Source organism: Fundulus heteroclitus, unplaced genomic scaffold, assembly GCF_011125445.2.
Source record: "Fundulus heteroclitus isolate FHET01 unplaced genomic scaffold, MU-UCD_Fhet_4.1 scaffold_501, whole genome shotgun sequence".
Classification (NCBI taxonomy): Eukaryota; Metazoa; Chordata; class Actinopteri; order Cyprinodontiformes; family Fundulidae; genus Fundulus; species Fundulus heteroclitus.
The window spans coordinates 69,136-87,934 of record NW_023396925.1 but is presented as its reverse complement, the minus strand read 5'-3'; the positions used below and the strand labels follow the sequence as shown (position 1 = coordinate 87,934).

The 18,799-nt window shown below is 38.9% G+C and overlaps 1 protein-coding gene across 1 annotated transcript in view; it reads right to left on the bottom strand.

Moving 5' to 3' along the window:
• Window positions 1–6,833: 6,833 nt before the first annotated feature.
• Window positions 6,834–18,799, bottom strand: part of brip1 (BRCA1 interacting protein C-terminal helicase 1) — a gene marked incomplete at its 3' end in the record, with an annotated part of 35,269 nt that continues 23,303 nt past the window's right edge. Inside the window, exons 15-16 of the mRNA XM_036132424.1 lie at window positions 7,201–7,360; window positions 6,834–6,955 (exon numbers count right to left, since the gene is read on the bottom strand). Coding sequence (XP_035988317.1) covers window positions 6,834–6,955; window positions 7,201–7,360 — 282 coding nt within the window. The remainder of the gene's footprint in view (window positions 6,956–7,200; window positions 7,361–18,799) is intronic.

Below are 18,799 nucleotides of genomic sequence, written 5' to 3'. Positions count from 1 at the left end.
ACTCTAGGACAAAGTGTAAATATAATAAGGTGTTAGCAGAAAATAAAAACAATGAGTGAAAAAGCCAGAACGCTTTAACGTTTAGAAGCACTAATACGGTAAATAGCACAATTTCTACACAAACGGCAGTAGCAGAGTATGAAGAAATGACACGCATGAAATGAGCATTACCTTTATAAGAACCTAGCAAAGTTTTGATTGATTCATAGAGAAAAGGTTGCAGTCTTTTATGGGATCGTTTCAAACTAATTTGTGTAAAGCTGAACTAAAAATGGGTTTTGTTTATTTCAGTTACCTTAAAAAACATATTAACCAAAAAGTAAGATGACAGATTATGAGTACGTACAATTACATACCATTTAGTCCACTGACACATTAGGGAAGTTTCTGCTGATGATAAAGACTTGGCCGATCTCAGACCAGGTCAAATAAAGCACAATAAGAGGAAGCCAGAGCTGAGACCACCTAACTGCACAAATGTTCCAACTTTGCACTTTACTAAAGCTAAAATAAATGGCTCACACTCTGCAACTTAAACTGTTAGGAAAACACAGCTGGATGGCATGGTTGGGCACAGGTTTGGGCCCGTCATAAACATCAACATATCCAAAGGTTCTGAAAAGTTACCATTTCAACATCCTGGTAATTGCTGTCATAGTTTATTTCTAAACCTTTTAAAGAGTTTCAAAAGAAAATGCCTGCGTGGCTGGAGTTTCCTCGCCTGGCAGCCAGACTGACTTACGCTGTATACAAGGCGTATCAGTCTGGTAAGGAGCTGGTAGAGCTCGATTGCAAAGGCGGGACTAACGGGGTCAGCGTCATCGGGTCAGAACCAATCGGATAACTACGGATGTGATGCAAAAATCTCCAAGCGACGCGCTGTGTTTTTTCAATTTGTAGTCTGTGAAACATGTCATGCCCTTGAGTAAACTCTCCAGTGAACGATTTTTGCCTCTTTTGTCTAAAAAAATCAAAATAAAAAATCAGAGGATACTTGGTGGACTCACATGTACTTTCTTAATTTGCCAAAACACCAAGCAACAAAAATCTCCATATGTATATTGTCTGTTATGGTTGCCTGAAAAGCGCTGCTGAATTATGGGTAATTCCGCAGCTGAGAGTGACCACTGAGCTATATAATACACTGGAGTGCTGATCACCGTCTGTTTGAACTGTGAAGCCAACAGCCGCCATATTGGTACTCCCTATTTTCCCCCCAGTAACTAGGGAATATGTGCGCTACAGCATCGAATAACGAGGATTTTCTCATGTTCAGGGGGGGCTTAAGACTTTTAAAATGTCAAATGCCATATAGTTTTATGTTATGTTCTAAAAATATCAAGTACTGAGAAAGTCATGTGCTGAAATATTTAGCATTTTATTAATTTAAATATATATGTTTAACATTTATAAATATATAAATAACAATATACAAAAACATATTTACATATGTGTATACATATATACATACTTATATATACTTATATATATATTTAATATGAACAACATGTAAAATATTTCAGCACCTAATTTCCTAGTAGTTAATAGTGTTAGTACATCCACTGACTGTAAAATTACATGTGAAACGTTTTCACTCAGCCAGAAAACTGCTTGTTGTTGCAACCAAATCCTATGGGATTCTGTGAGGGTAGAGAGTAGCAAGATGGCGGCCAGTGACTTCAGTTTTTCTGCAAAATCAGCACTCCAGTGTATTATATAGCTCAGTGAGAGTGACCCATTGTAAAGTCCCGCCTCCCGCTCTGATTGGTCCGGTCTGTTTTGGGCTGGAGGAAATGGAGCCTTACCAGAATGACTTACGCTCCGTGTAATTCAGTCTGGCTGGCTAGGCTAAGGGTTTCCGTACTGTATAGAACAAAGAGAACACAATGTTGCCCCTCCTCCATCTGTTGCTGTCCAACACCAGCTGGCTGGGTGAAAAAGACTCAAACACCTTTCCCTGGCCTACATGAAAAACAAATATAGATATTTGGAAATATGTCTCGTTGCAAAAAAACAGTCATGGCTTGAAAACTAAAGAAGCACCACCCATTACTCTTACCTAAAACAGCAGCTGGAAATCTCGAGGCAGTACATCTGTGAAGCAGCTGACTGCAGGCTCACTACCTGAGCAGATAGGCCAACTAATTACCGAGCTAATATCAGCATATTCAACTATGTTACTCAATAAGAAGCAGAATAAACGTTTTATTGAGTAACACAGTTACTTAAAAAATAGTAACTGTGTTACTCTATAAAGATATAAGTTCTTGAAACGTAACTACATTTTTAGCGAGCGTTTATGAAATAGCCAAATTATAGTCTATATATCAAAATTAAATGATTAAAGAATTTTACATACAACATTAATAAAACTGCACTAATGTGTTACTTTTGCATTAGTAAGAATAATTGTTGCCATAGTTTTTTTTATAAAAGCTATTAAGTATTTATTATTTTAAACATTTTGTAAATACCGTTGTAGAGTGGCATTTGAACTACGGATTAAAACCAACACTCAATTTACGATTATCAATTAAAGGTTTATTAGACAAAGGTTTGGTTCATCCGATTAACTGATAACGTCCACTAGACGGACCTCCTTTCAGTGTTGTAGTATTGCCACCATCCAGAAGAGGGCGCTGCTTCTCCCACTTAAGCAGAGCCAGACCATGATAGTTGTAAAAGAAACAGTCATGGTGGAGGCAAGCCAGAACAAGAACATGATACGGTTCAAACGGAGTCTGGTTTGGGATTATTTTGCACTGTTTAATGACGACAAAGATGCAAAATGCTTTTAATGCTTTTCTGGTTTCAAATAAGCTTCTTAAATTACCACCTAAATAGGGCCATTCAGACGTGCTGCATGGCGAAGCAGCGTCAACTTCTCAATCAAAGCTTAGTGATGTACTCGGAACGCGAGGATTGGATGACAGAGGGCATTACGCAAAACAATTGTAACATGATAGATAAAGACATGATGCCAATAAACACAGTTGATGGTGAGGGCTGTTGTGTTTTATACATTTTATTTTATTGAACTTATTTGTTTCTGTTCAGTAACCTAATGGGTCCCTGTTTTGCTACATTTTATAAATCCCCTAATTTTTGTGTTTATTAAGTCAATATTTCTTACAAGTGGAACAATAAACTGTTAAACTATAATATTATGCCCCTTTTTAAATTCAGCATACTATATAAAAAAAAAGTTGGGCCATCATTTTATGGAAACATCCTCTAAATACAAGAGAAAACTGTTTTTTAAGAAAATATTGGCTTATCAATAAATCGTTAGTCTATCGATAAGAGCAATGATCCTCAGATGAACTCAATGTTTTCATACTGTGAGAATCTCAGGCCGTCCTCGGAGAGCTGCCTCCCCAGGCCTCGTTCCAGAGAGTTGCGCGAGTCTCCCAAACATAGACGCTTCTTCTTGTAGTGAACCGTTTCAACAGAATCGTCAAAACAGTTTCAGCTGAACTTCATATTGTTGTTGTTTGGGTATTCCAACATTTTTGCACAAAGTTGCAAAAGGCTACATGAAGCCCCAAAGGACTGCTTCAACAGCTAATTCTGCTTCAATATTAGCACATGTTACTTAAGAAACACGATTCTTTCATGATTGTATTCACATGCGTAGGCTTCCTGACCCTCTAAACAAACTAAAACATGGCTGCTGTCAGATTGAGTCTGACAGCAGCCATGTCTGGAACGCAAGCTAAACTCTGATTAGCGGGATACTTTTAAGGGAAGTAAACAGATCGCTGCGGCAAATACCTTGCTGTTGTTCAAAAACACAAGCAGCTACATTTAGCATCAAATTTGGCGATTGTGCAATTTTACTACATGACTGGTCAGCTCTGTGTGCTAAACACTAGACATGTACTGGTCTAGTGGACTTATTGATCCTATATACATCTCATTATACAGCAGCTTTTTGGTGCCACATGTCAGCTCAGAGAAGAAATGATGGTAATTAAACACAAATAATAGTGAATCTCAGTTTCTCTTTCACCAGAAATGTCTTAAATAAGTTTCCAGGTACCTATGTGTTTGTCCTCCCTTAATTAGAAAGCTATCTCTTGAATAAAACCTGAAGGGCAGTACCATGGTTAGTTTAACAATGCTAAGACGACTAGCTGCATTGCTTTGTGGTCATTAGGATCAATGTCCTCCTTGTCCTCTCAGCAGCGTAACACGGATGGCTCACAGACCTTTACAGCCCCCAAGGGCCTCTCTGGAGGCAACACTGCCTTCACTGCTACTCAAAGAGATAAGAGGAGGACTAAGACCGCCTGAAAACCTTCAGAAAACAAGAAGAAGAAAAAAAAATCCAGACTAGGGTCAGTGTCGATAGTTGTGGTTTTTCACTTCTGCAAATGAAGCAACTGACGCATTAGTAAGAAAATACAGTTAATCTCTGAGGAATGTGATTAACTTGACAAACACTGAAAGACAGACAAACCTAAAAAAAACATTATTGGCTGGTGATAAAGAAAACTTGGATAAGGGGAATAGACACACCAGTATGTTGCATGGCGCTAGATAAGAAAAATGTAAAAAAACAACCTTGTTTCCTTTGGGGTAAAAAAAAAAGAGGATTTCACCTTTAAAGGCAACACAAAGTTAAAGCGTTAGCGCCAATCACCTGAATCTACGAGCTTCACAGTTATGACGAGAAATGACAAGAGATGGTAGGAGCTGGCAAGCTCTCTGTGGAGCTCTGCATGTGTAGCAAATAAACAAAGGCTGGATGTGGAGCACAGAATATGTCATTAGGAATGCACGGTCTCTTCACGCATGGCCAGCTCCACCTTGGTCCTAACTAGCTTTGGCTTTCTCAATCCTCCCCCTAGTGCTGTGCACCATCCACTCATTTCCTGTTTTTTCCTGTCTGTTACACTGAAACATCCCTTTTTCATACTGTGTACTTGACTTAAAAAAAAAAAAAATTATTTAATTATCATGTTGACTAAATAAATAAACAACATGGTAAAATGGCAAAGCTAAACTAAAAGAAACTTAATTTTTGATACTATGAGAATAGAGTCCTTTGCATCAGTGAGTCTAAAAGGGTAAGGCTAGCACTAAAATCAAAGGAAGTCTATCTAACATTACATTAATCCTTTTAAATCCATGATCCAAACCTAGGTGGCCTGTCAATCGTGTGCATTTTCTTTGATGGGTCTGGCTGCTGAGCACTGGCTATGGATTTTAATGGTTGGGGTGAAACATCAATAACTGCTCCAACTGTGGAGCCATATTATCAAGGGAGTTTAATTTTTTTTACCAGTTTGGGTATTACAGAAGCGTTTCAGTGATCCATGCTGGTTACTTTTCAGATCAAATTATTTCAGAATTTAATAATCCTACAAAAACTAGATGATGGCTGCTTAATTGCAAATCGCCTGCTCTAGTTAAACTTTTCCGTATCTAAGGTTACCTTGTCATAAACAACCTATTCAGAGCACTAAAATAAAGAAACAAAAAAAAAAGATCATGTATAGGAAAAGCAATGACCTGAGTGCTGACAACTAAGGTGAAGGGCTAAAATGAAAGGGTCTAAGAAGCGTCAGTCACCAACACGTCCTTCTAAACTGACAGGACAGGTTAGTGAAAGCTTCATCGTGCTCTGACAGGAGGATGAGTAAAGGGGAGGAAAGGTGGGAGGCGGGGGGAGACTCCAACTTAAAGGTCAACTTTATCTACTAAGGATGGGGCACACACACCGCAACATCGCTTTGGGATTTATTTATTTTTTCACAGATCACCAAAAAAAGGATGTTCTTGTTTGGTGTGGATTTGTTTAAGCATGTCCGTATATATCTCCAAAATGTTTTCCCCAAAGTTAGAGTGCCAAATGCTTCATATCCTAAAACCAGACACAGCAGAACGAGGTCAACCTGAGACAATGTGATGTTAACATCTGTTAATCCAGCTCTCTTTCACACAGACAGATGTAGATTAATGACCTACTTCAATCCACGCTGGTAAACAACAGATAAAGACAGTAAAGAAGGGTATGAAATCTGATGCCCCTGCTCTAGGGTTGGTAATGTGTATTCAATTTATTGCTACATTCAGACAAAGCTTCCTTAAATTTACAGTAGTCATTGGCCATGACCTGAGAGATCAGCTCATGGTAGGATGCAAGAAAAACCATAAAACAGGATAAAATTCTGACATTATTGGTATCATTCTGGAACTTTATTGTTCAAAGATCAAAGTTCAAAGCTGTGTGTAATTATGCGCATTCGGAGCCGATGTCTGATTCATCAAAACTTTCCTTGCGGTAACACATAATGACAATAAAGCTTCTTGATTCATTGCACAATTTAATTATTGCTTACATTAACTTGTTTGCAGTATTATTTGTTTGTATGCTTATTTATAAATGCTTATTTATATGTAAGAGTAGGTCCTCCATACTTTGTCCTCAGCAATCTATAATTAGTTTGATCAGACAAAAATCTCTCCAGCATTGTAGTCTCCTCCCAGTGGCAGTGTTGTGGTGGGTTAGTCCTAACCCAATTAACAAGAACTGGTCAAAGTTCAATTCACTCAAGTTAAAGTTTAAAAAAATTCAGGTTCAAACATCACTAACAAATCTTCCTGAAATAAATTCTCAGCACAAAAATGAACTAATCCTTTCATCTTTTTTATGAAATGAAGTTTAAAGAAATGTCGGTCATGAAATCAAGCCCTAACTAGCATATTGATTCTTTTATTAGGTTTTATTAGATTTTATTGTATTCTGTTTAATTATCTTGTGTTCTCCTATTTACAATTTCTCTTTTCCTTGAAAAAGATCAGCAGGTTTGTGTGACTCTACTTACCTGGAGGTCTTTGATGTTTGGAAAGGGAATCCCGATGGTGATCACTGCCCTGGCATTGTCATCTGTAAAGTCCAGGCCTTCGCTGACCTTACCCCTGCATACGGCAATGAGCAGTGCACCATCTGTAAACGCAAAGCGAAGTTCACATCAGTAGGAAGACCACCAGAAGCCATGAAAAAAAAACTAGTGTATACTGAAGGATGAGAATACTTTAAAAATGAGCAAAGATTAAAAGCTGCCATTTAGGTTCTGATGCAGATGCACATCATCAGTAACGGCAGGAGTCACTGTCCCAGTGCAAGGCTATTATGATGACATCCTAATACTAGTAGCTTAATGTCAGGTTGGTAATGTGCTCAATTCTCACCTGTTCCGTCACAGTATTTGATGGCATCATAGTACGTTTGAAGCAGCTCATCAAAATCCCCCTTGCCACCACCGCGGGGCTCTGTGATTACAGTTTTCTGTTGTTCCAGCTTCGTCCACAGACCCGTTTTGACCCACCGATCTCTCAGCTTGTCCAGCATCTGTTCAGGATCACAGAAAATGCAGTGTCAGTTCAAAAGTGTTCTTGCAACACAGGTGGTCTTGCAAGACCACCTGTGTTGAAGAAGAAGAAATGTTTTTAAGTAAACTCAACTTGTTAGAATTTACAGTGTGTACTGTTGATTTTCAACGCATTTACTATTTGCTCAGAGCAAGAACAGGGTTCTGCAAGTTTCAGCGGGTTAAACTGAAACATTTTAAGATCCTTTCAGGACCATTTTAATTTAAATGTTGCCCAACAGCTTTTGTTTTGCTTAAAGATCTAAGTCAATAGCACTTTCTCCACTGACGTTTGTTGTTTTCAAGCTGGGGGATGTGCTTTCACACTTTATAGATTGACTTGCTTTATTGTCTCGACTCACTGTACAGTATATCGTAAGCTCCATAAAGCCCCCTGTTGATGGGTTTTAGCCAATTAACTGAAATTCCTCATTTCAAAGCTAACCTTGTTAAACACTTTTGTCGTTACACAAGGAGGTGGTCCCTAATTAACAAACAAACATGACATGATTGTATTTATTATTTTAAGTGTAATGGGCTAGTTTTGGGAGAATATTTGGCTTGTGATTATTAAATTTTTTTGTATTTTATGACGATATAAAACCCCTGTACAATCCAACCTAAAAGCAGCATGCTCTGTTACACATAATGTAAATGATGCCCCATTAGATGTTGTTCATGTTAAACTGAACAACGTCGGGAAGAAACGTTTTCTTCCCGAGGTTTATCTGCCCGTCATTATGTTAACTCCAAGGTCTTCAAATAGTCCAAGTTTCTTTCCTTTGCTTCCACCTAGGAGAGCTGATGTGTCTCCAGTAGAAATCACTGTTGTTTGACTATTGTTAGTGCAAAAGTCAGCAGGTCTCAAGGGAGGCACATTGATCTAAGAGCCCTCTTCCTAGTAGGTCTCACTCATGTCTGTGCTGTGCAAATTATCTCCTTGAATAAATATGGCTCCACAATCAGAAAGAGGCTTCACTGGCTTGGAAATGTGCTGCAGGGGTCAAACAGAAGTTCCTCTTGTCATCAGCAGAAAACTTCAACATGCTAGGAAGGTCAAACTGCAAAGCCTGGATTCAGAGTCCGATCAGGACCTCCAGAAGAGAGGTCGGGGATATTCAACTGTTTCCTCTGTGCAGTAGTAAACCAAACAGCATATTCTCAATTTTATTAATTTGCTCACTCAATTTTATTAGAGCTTCTGGAAATCGGGGCTGGTCTTTCTGGCACAGCACTTGACTGGTTTAAATCTTACTTGAAGAACAGGGACTGTTATGTGTCAATAAGTAACTTAAAATCAGAGACCACAAGAATTACATGTGGGGTCCCACAAGGTTTCATCTTGGAGACCCTTCTATTCAATATCTACATGCTTCCCTTAGCTCAGATTATAACAAAAAAACAAGATCAGGTTCCTTAACTATGCGGACGACACACAGCTATACATTACAATGTCACCATAAACCTATTAGAGCATTAGCTAGATGCATAGAACAAATCAATACATGGATGTGCCAGAATTTTCTTCAGCTGAATTAAAAACAAAACTGAAGTAATAATTATTGGTCCAAAGGAGGATAGATCAAGAGTTGGCACACAGTTTCAATTACTACATTTAGAAACTACAGATCAGAGCCAAAATCTCAGTGTCGTCATGGACTCAGACCTGACCCTTCAAAGGCACATAAAGAGAGATACTAAGTCAGCATTCTATCACCTGATGAATATTTCCAGTATTAAAGGACTAAAGGCCCAATAGGATCTGAAAAAACTCGTCCATGCATTTCTTTTTATTTGAATCAATTACTGCAGCTGTGTGTTCACAGGTCTTCCAAAATCCATCAGACAGCTGCAGTTGATCCAGAACGCTGCTGCCCGCGTCACTAAGACTAAGACAGTAGAGCACATCGACCCGTTTCTGAAGTCCTTACATTTGTTGCGGGTTATGAGATAACAGAGGCTGTTGCTCCGAAAGACAGGTACCAGGGAAAGGAAACCAAGGACATTTGGCATGCATAAACAACTAGACAGTTATCTTCCCTGAAGCCAAAGTGGTGACACGGATCCTTGAAGACAACATAGTGTAATCGACCAATTCTGTGCAGGCTTTGCTCATCCATATAAGCTAACGTGGCCGAGAGTTGGACACTCTCTGTGTTTGGAAATCTACCTGTCTCGCATTGTTTTTGTATGAGAGTCCAGTACTGAAGCTGTAAACATCGCTCTGTTTTTTAGATTAAGTATGTTAAAATACAGTTTCTATTTCAAGAGTATTTTTATTACTACAGAATTTTACAAATTGAGAACACCACATTATTAAAGGCAAAGAACCTGGGGTGACCGAAACTGGAGGCAGTCAATTATTAACACACTGGCTCCCTGTATCTCAGAGAATAGACTTTATAATACTTCTGTTAGTCTATAAATCCCTAAATGGCTTAGCACCTAAAATACATCACAGACTTGTTATCAGTGTATCAACCCTCCAGACCACTAAGGTATTCTGATTCAAGCCTACTCTGCATTCCCAGAATGAGAACCAAACATGGAGGAGCAGAATTTAGTTCTTATGCTCCACCTATCTGGAAAAAAAACATCCAGAAAACTATAAAAGTACTGAAACTATAAAAAGGTCTTGTAAATCAAGATTACCCCCCCCCCACCCCCCAATTTGTTTAGGATTGCCTTTGACTGTTTTAGATAAACTGTTAACTGAAACATCATTAGTTTAAGATTGTAGTCCAACTGTTTTTAAAATCATTAATATTTGCTTTTAGTTTCCATTTCCCTATGTTGGATTTTGTTTCACATTTCCTACATCTTAATCCAACAGTTTTTTTACTTGCTCCTGTTCTGTTTTTTTATTTTTCCAATGCTTTAATAATGTAAAGCACTTTGCATTGTCCTTGTACTGAAATATGCTATACAAATAAACTTGCCTTGCCTTACCCACATGAATAGCTAAACCCAGTTTTAAACAGAACTCAACAGAGTTGACAATGAACTTATTTTGCAGGTTAGGGCCATACTGAGCAGGCAAGAAAATGACACAGCAAGAGCGAATGTCAGTGCTATTACTTCATAGCAGTGAAATGAGGCATGGGGAGGGTTTAATCAGATTGGGGACTTAAAAAGTAAGTGAGGTCAGAACATTTGCATCAATAAAACATAACACCTTCACTAAATACACACTGTTACGTTGGCATAGACCACCCCCATCCTGCCCCTCCGCCTAACACGTGTCTTCAGCTCAACAAACTCTTTGTCCTGCTACTGCTTTTCAGTGCAATCTTAAGCGGGAGATGAATAATTCATGTTATGTACTTTAGGCAGATCTAGTGCTAAACAAAACAGCCATTATCTGCCAGGTTGCACTTGGAAAGGAGCTTATTCCACAAGGAGATGAGCACGGAGGCAAATGTTCTCTCAGATAACCCTGGTATCACATGCTAAGTAAAACCTTAATGTCACAATGTCTTACAATCACAACAAGATAGAACTTTGTTCTTGTATTTCTAACATTAACTAACAAAAAAAAAAAGACATGTTTAAAAGTAAATATGAGTTTTTTGTACATGACTGACAGCACTGAGTATCACTTCTACCCAGGTGGCTTTTGTCCAACGTGGCACTCTCAGGTTTCCTAATCGCTACCTGCATTAGCTTTGAAATCATGCAGTGAAACACTGAGTGGGGCGGACATTTTGAATGCTTGCACACGCACGCGTAACAAACACAGCCTTGCTATCTGTGTCTCACAGCTGTGTAGCACATGGGGACTTCTATTCACATAATACAAAGACTGATATAACTGCAACTTACACATGTTCGTTTTGCATATAAGCCATAAAGTTCAGTTTGGGTCTCATCTGACAAGAGTGCCTCCTCCCACACTTTGCTTGTGACAAACTGCACATATTATTATATTTTTTTTATGGCTTTCTTTCAACAAGGCTTTTTCATGGCTCCTCTTCCATAAAGGTTAGATTCCTGTGGAGCTCCTCTCTGGCCTGTCAGCTTAGGTGGGCAGCCATGTCTTGCCAGTAGTGCCATATTCTTTCCATTTTAACCCTAACGGATTTCTCGGAGATGTTCAAGGTTCGGGATGTTGTTTCATAACCTAACCTGAACTTCTCCCTCACCTGTCTGTTGTGTTCTTTGGTCTTCATTATGCTGTTTATTCACAAATGATCTCTAACAAAATGAGTTGTTGTGAGGTCTTCCTGGAATTAGACTGAGGTTAAATTAAACATACAGTATTTACTGATTACGTCAACTCTGAAAGGCATCTGTCTGGCCATCAGAGTAAAAGGGAGTGAATCCATATGTACATGACACATTTTATATGTAAAATGTTTTGATAACCATTTATTATTTTCCTTCCACTTAATTATGCATCACCCTGTGTTGGTCTATCACATTAAATCCCAATAAAATCCATTAAGGTCTGTGTCAGTAATGAGACAAAACATGAAACCGTTAATGGAGGATAAACTCTGCATCATACTACAAGTCAGGTGACACAATGCGTTCATCCGGACCAGCAACAACAAATGCTTCATGGGCAGTGTTTGTCTTTAGTAGAGATTCAGACATCCTAGCAGATTACCAGGTTCAACGCTTGAGGCTAAGCTAATTGGTAAGCAGCACTAAGACTACTAGCTGTACTCGCCCACTTAAAACATGTTCATAAAGCCGTGAAAAAAAAACTAATAATAAAAATTTAAAAAACTTGTTATACCAAATTTATGCATTAAAAATATATAGCGATGCAGCTAAAAGCTTCTAAAATAAATGTGTATTTTACTAATATCGCGTTATAATACAGCAAAGGATGATGTAAATACATGTGGTGTAGCAATATCGCCATACTCTTTGCATGAAATGAATGATGTCTTGCATTAACATTAGGAAGTGATTCACATTAGAAAGGAGGGTAGCAAATTTACCTCCAATTTATGTTTATCTTACCCCTGAAGGAAGTGGACATTTGAGAATCCCATTGAGTAACAACCACCATTACTCTCCCTAGGCTATTTCAACTAATAAAATTGATAGTAAGGTGCAAAAGAAACAGTTGCAAACCTAGGTTAGAAAGGGTTCAATAAACATAATTCACAGTCAAATGCATTTTAGATAAAATTTCCTTCATTAGACATAATGAAGATCTACTTCTTGCATTTTACCAAGCTTATTATAATTTCAGTTAGGGCTGGACAACATAGAAAAAAAAAACCATAGATGAAATAGAAATATTGATTGAGATCTATAGTTCTCAACAAATTCAAAACATAGATTTTAAGTGCAGCCCTGGCCCTTTTATGCTGTTGCTTAGTGAGCTATTTTTAGATACAGAACACACAAACACTGAATTCAAACTCAACCCTCTATTATACCAACTTTATACCAAAACATGGAGAAAAAAAAAAAAAAAAGAACATGTGCTCTTTGAACTCTTTAAAGGGGTTGGAGCTTGGTGACAGAGTATTCCTGGGTCTGCGTTTGTGATTGGTTGGGAGGATGTAAGGACTGTAGTATTATTCTACATGGCTATAATGCAAAATAAAGGAAAACTGTTATTCTATTGAACTTTTTATTGACCCTTTCTTTTCTATTATCGATACACGTCTATCGATTGATACAGTTTGTATGAACCAAGCCTAATTTCAGTTGCATTATGGTCTTTTGCTGCTTTGCACATTCCAATTGACAGAACTTGCAAAGTTAGCTCATAAATACTCTGGAGCTATAGTCGATAGCACTCTGCTGACACACATATGGCAGGTTTGTGCAAACTTCACAGTGTCTCATTTTCTTACATGTTTAAGAGTTTTTGTGTTTGTACAAAATATGCATATTTGTACAGAGCTAAATAAGCTCTACATAGTTGGCATCACTGCTAGTTTGGTATTTGACAGAAAACAAGACCCGATCTAAAACATAGTACAGACAAGTACAATAGGGAATGGCTCCTCCCTCTGTCTCCAATAACTTTTGGCAGTCCGTCCTCAGACATGTGCTCCACTCTGAATTCCAGAAGAAGTACAGGACGCTTAGGCCACTCCAGATTATAAATTCATCGTACGGAGCCACTCTTTAGTTGCCCTGGCTGTGTGTTTTGGGTCGTTATCATGCTGGAAGACCCAGCCACGACCCATCTTCAGTGCTCTTACTGAGGGAAGGAGGTTGTTGGCCAAAATTTCACGATACATAGACCCATCCATCCTTCCCACAATATGGTGCAGTCGTCTTGTCCCCTTTGCAGAAAAGCATCCCCAAAGAATGATGTTTCCACCGCCATGCTTCACGGTTGGGATGGTGTTCTTGGGGTTGTACTCATCTTTCTTCTTCCTCCAAACATGACGAGTGGAGTTTTAACCAAAAAGTTCTATTTTTGTCTCATCAGACCACATGACCTTCTCCCATTCCTCCTCTGGATCATTCAGATGGTCATTTGCAAACATCAGACGGGCTTTGACATGCGTTGGCTTGAGGAAGGGCACCTTGCGTGCACTGCAGGATTTTAATCCTTGATGGCGTAGAAGCCAATATACAGGTGCTGGTCATATCATTAGAATATCATGAAAAAGTAGATGTTTTTCAGTAATTTCATTAAAAAAGGGAAACTTGTACATTATGTTCATTCATTACATATACTGATATATTTCAGTGTTTATGTATTTTAATTCTGATGATTATAACTGACAACTAATGAAAACCCCAAATTGAGTATCTCAGAATATTCCTTAAGACCAATAGAAAAAAAGGATTTCCAGAAATGTTGGCTAACTGAAAAGTATGAGCACTCATTACTTAGCTGGGCTCATTTTCCCTGTATTACTGCAGCAATGTGGCGTAGCCTGGAGTGGATCAGTCTGTGGCACTGCTCAGGTGTTATGAGAGCCAGGTTCCTCTGATGGTGGCCTTCAGCTCTTCTGCGTTGTTAGGTCTGGTGTATCGCATCTTCCTCTTCACAATAACCCATAGATTTTCTATGAGGTTAAGGTCAGGTGAGTTTGCTGGCCAATTAAGAACAGGGATATCATGGTCCTTAAACCAGGTACTGGTAGCTTTGGCTCTGTATGCAGGTGCCAAGTCCTGTTGCAAAATAGAATCTGCATCTCCATAGAGTTGGTCAGCAACAGGAAGCATGGAGTGCTCTAGAACGTTCTGGTAGACGGATGTGTTGACCTTGGACCTCAGAAAACCCAGTGGACCAACACCAGCAGGTGACATGGTACCCCAAACCATCACCGACTGTGGAAACTTTACACTGGACCTCAAGCAACGTGGATTCTGTGCCTCTCCTCTCTTCCTCCAGACTCTGGGACCTCGATTTCCAAAGGAAATGCAACATTTACTTTCATCAGAGAACAGAACTTTGGACCACTCAGCAGCAGTCCAGTCCTTTTTGTCTTTAGCCCAGGTGAGACGCTTCTGACGGCGTCTCTTGTTCAGGAGTGGCTTGACACAAGGACTGCGACAGCTGAAACCAGGTCTGGCATATGTCTGTGCCTGGTGCTTCTTGAAGCTCTGACTCCAGCTGCAGTTCACTCTTTGTGAATCTCCCCCACATTTTTGAATGGGTTTAGTTTCACAATCCTCTCCAGGGTGTGGTCATCCCTGTTGCTTGTACACTTTTTTCTACCACATCTTTTCCTCCCCTTTCCCTTCGCCTCTCTATTAATGTGCTTGAATAAAGCTCTGTGAACAGCCAGCCTCTAGCAACGACCTTCTGTGTCTTGCCCTCCTTGTTTAAGGTGTCAGCGGTCGTCTATTGGACAACTGTCAAGTCAGCAGTCTTCCCCATGATTGTGTCGCCTACAGAACTAGACTGAGAGACCATTTAAAGGCATTTGAAGGTGTTTTAAGATAAGAAGCTGATTAGAGTGTGGCACTAGGTGTCTTCAATATTGGATCTTTTCACAATATTCTAATTTTCTGATACTGAATTTGGGATTTTCATCAGTTCTCGGTTATAATCATCAAAATTAAAAGAAATAAACACTTGAAACATATCCGTGTGTAATGAATGAATTTAATGCCAAGTTTCACTTTTTGGAATTACTGAAAAAAAATATACTGTTTTATGATATTCTAATTATATGACCAGCACCTGTACACTGGCTTTGGTCAGTGTACAGGTATTAATCAGAGAAGCAACTGCAGACATCTGGGCAATGGCCTTCGTTAGTGATTGTCATTTAATTATTGTTTAAGGTACCATTGGCCCAAAAGTTTTGAGTGTCATTTTAATGGAGATTGTGTTAGACTGAACACCAATATGTGGACATACTAGGGATGCAAACCTACAATCGATTTATGATTAACTGTCAATCATACGTTTATTAGGTTAAGGTTTGTTTTCCATCCGATTAACCGATAACGTCCACTAAACGGACGTTCTTTCAGTGTTGTAGTATTACCACCATCCAAAAGAGAGCACCGCGGCTCCCCCTTAAGCAGAGCCAGACCATGATAGTTGTAAAAGAAACAATCATGGTGGAGGCATGCCTGAACAAGAACATGATACGGTTCAAACGGAGTCCAGTGTGGTATTATTTTACACTTTTAATAATGACAAGGATGCAAAATGGTTTTAATGCGTTTCTGGTTTTAAATATAAACACTCAACAAGCTCCTTAAGTTAACACCTAAATAGCGCCATTCAGACATGCTGCATGGCGGAGCAATGTCAACTTCTCAACCAAAGGTTGAGGGGGAATGGTGGCCTATTGTTTACAGCATAATGCTTGTGTTCTGAGTTCAACTCCCACATACTGCCACTCCGGGTCCCTGAGCAAGACGCTCAACCCCATATTGCTCCCCAGGCGCCACACAGTGGCATCACACTGCTCCCCAAGTGGATGGGTTAAATGTAGAGAACAAATTCATTGGAATGTACGTTGCCGTGACAGAAAAGATTATTAGTAGTATTAAAATGTACTGATATGCTTGGAAAGTTAGGATGTGATGACAAAGGGCATTAGCAAAACAATTGTAACATTAGAGAAAAAGATATGATGCCAATAAGCACGGTTGATGGTGAGGGCTTTTGTGAGGATTTTAAGTGGTTCACATATTTTATTCTATTGGAAAATCTGCCACTACATCACATAGAGGGGTCTTTCTGATTGGTTAACACTCCACGTTCAGCTGCAAAAGTTCTGATGTTCCAACTCTAGCGCCTGCCGCTTCAGACGCTTGAAAGCTCAAAATGCGCCACTCCCAGCAGTTTAAACGCACCACAGAACCTCTTGATTCTCCTAAAGGCATGTCCACCATAGATTTTGCATGTAAACCAGATGTCCCAACGCTCAAAATGTGTTTGGTGTGAACGCACCAGGGTTTCTCCCACCTTATTATAAGCCTGGCAGGCCGCTTTTCAAACGCCTCTATGTTTGAGAGCAACATATGACAGTCAGCAAAGTTCCCGTCTGGGACACAACCTCCCGGTCTACATAAGCTAACGTTAGCTGTTAGCTTGAACCCCACTATGATCCCTGGTTAACGGACTGTGCCCCTCCTTCAAGCTTACTGGATACAGTAGCTGTCAGTTTTGAGTCAGATATAGCCATAAAAGGAGCAGCAGTCTAGATTGCTGTTGTATTGGTGTATCGGACTGTGGGGCTGCCTTGCTATTAAAGATCCCGCCCCTGTTGACGTGTTACTTGATTGTAGGGGAAAATGAATCAAACCATTTTGAACTGACCCATCTCAAGATGAATAGATTTTTGTTGATGGTGGGTGTGGGGTGTACGGTTTTCCACAGACGAATACAACGAGTTTGGACTGTAACAATTAGTTGATGTAACTGACAATGTTGATTATGAAAAAATGTTGACGCAAAATGTCTTTGTGTTGTTTAAAAATATATGAACATTGCTAACTTTATACATTTTTCACTGTCTGTGGTAGTCTAAATCACATGCAGTTCAGTAAGGTGACTATAGGGCAGCATAGCATCAGTTCAATGGTCAGCAAACAGCGCCCTATCACATGACCGCAGCTCAAAGCAGTAATAGCCAAAGTTACACTTTCTTTGATACTAAATTAACTTTTAGATTGATTTTAGGTGAGAATGTGGCTGTGTAGAGCTAAAATATCTGCTTGGTTTGCTTGATTGCTCGGGTGATCGAGCGATCAAGCCCCTCAGCCTCGGAGAGTTTGGCTGCCTGCCAGGCTGAGTGGGTGGAAGTTCATAACATAGTTACTGTTCAGTCAGATTATATCCAATGATAATTATTGATCTTATTTCATTGTTTCATTCATCACTGAGATGAATGGTTAACATTAATGTGAACCTATATAATGGGATAGTTTTATTCGATTTTAATGTCTAACTGGAGGAATGGAGAGTATATTTGGAAATTAATAATTCGCTCATCTTTAATGTTGATGCTGGGATTGGAAATAATGTCTTAATAAAGAGAACAAGCCTGACTGCAAACATGTTGGTATGCTCCCCTTTCTACACTTTAGTTTAAAATATCTCTAAACATTGAGCCATATTGTAAGCTTGAAGGTCGAAAGATATTGTTTTTTTAATACATTTGGATCTTTAAAGAATTTCACAGTAAAAATATATTTTTGAAAGAAATAATATAAAAAAAAATCAAGTCAGTTAAATTTAAATTAATATTTTATAGATTATCATTTATAAACGTAATAAATACAGAATAGTAGCAACAAGAGGCTATTAAGGGACATTCAAAGACTTGTAGACACTTGACCAAGTGAGTGAAAATATTTTTTGCGAGCAACTGAAGTGATTAGTCGAACAATCTAAAATAATTAAAACATGTATTGAGTAATCAACTATTAAAATAATCATTAATTACAGCTCTATTTCGCTTTAAAACTTTAATGCAATATATCAAAAAAGGTCATGTCACATCAAAAATTAAAGCAAATGTTTAGCAGAATCATTCTACACAACAATCTGTGAACCAGTTTTATATTTTGACAAAATGTCAAACAAGAATGAAAAGAACTAGTTAGAACATACAAATGTAAGACGCACCATAAAGTCAACCTTAAATGGATGTGTCTAGGATCTTTCTATTTGACATATTTTACTAGGAGCTTTACTGAATTTAAAAAGTGGGAAAGTTTATTAAACTAGAACTTGTTTTCAAACGAGAATTCACAACAGAATAGTCTGGATCTCCATGCAACATGAATGTGAATGAGCAGTATTTAGCACATAAGGGGGGACAAAAACAGTGAATAATTCATTGTTCTTTGTAGGCATGCTAGGTGCAATTCTCTGCCACCGACGCGCTAAAATGGGCCAGATCTCTATACCAACTGGGACCGGGTGGCGAAACAACCAGACAAAGCAGTGACCTGCTCTCTTTCTCGCACTTTTACACTTCCCCTGTACCCCTCTCCCCCCCAATCTTCACCTCCTGTACATC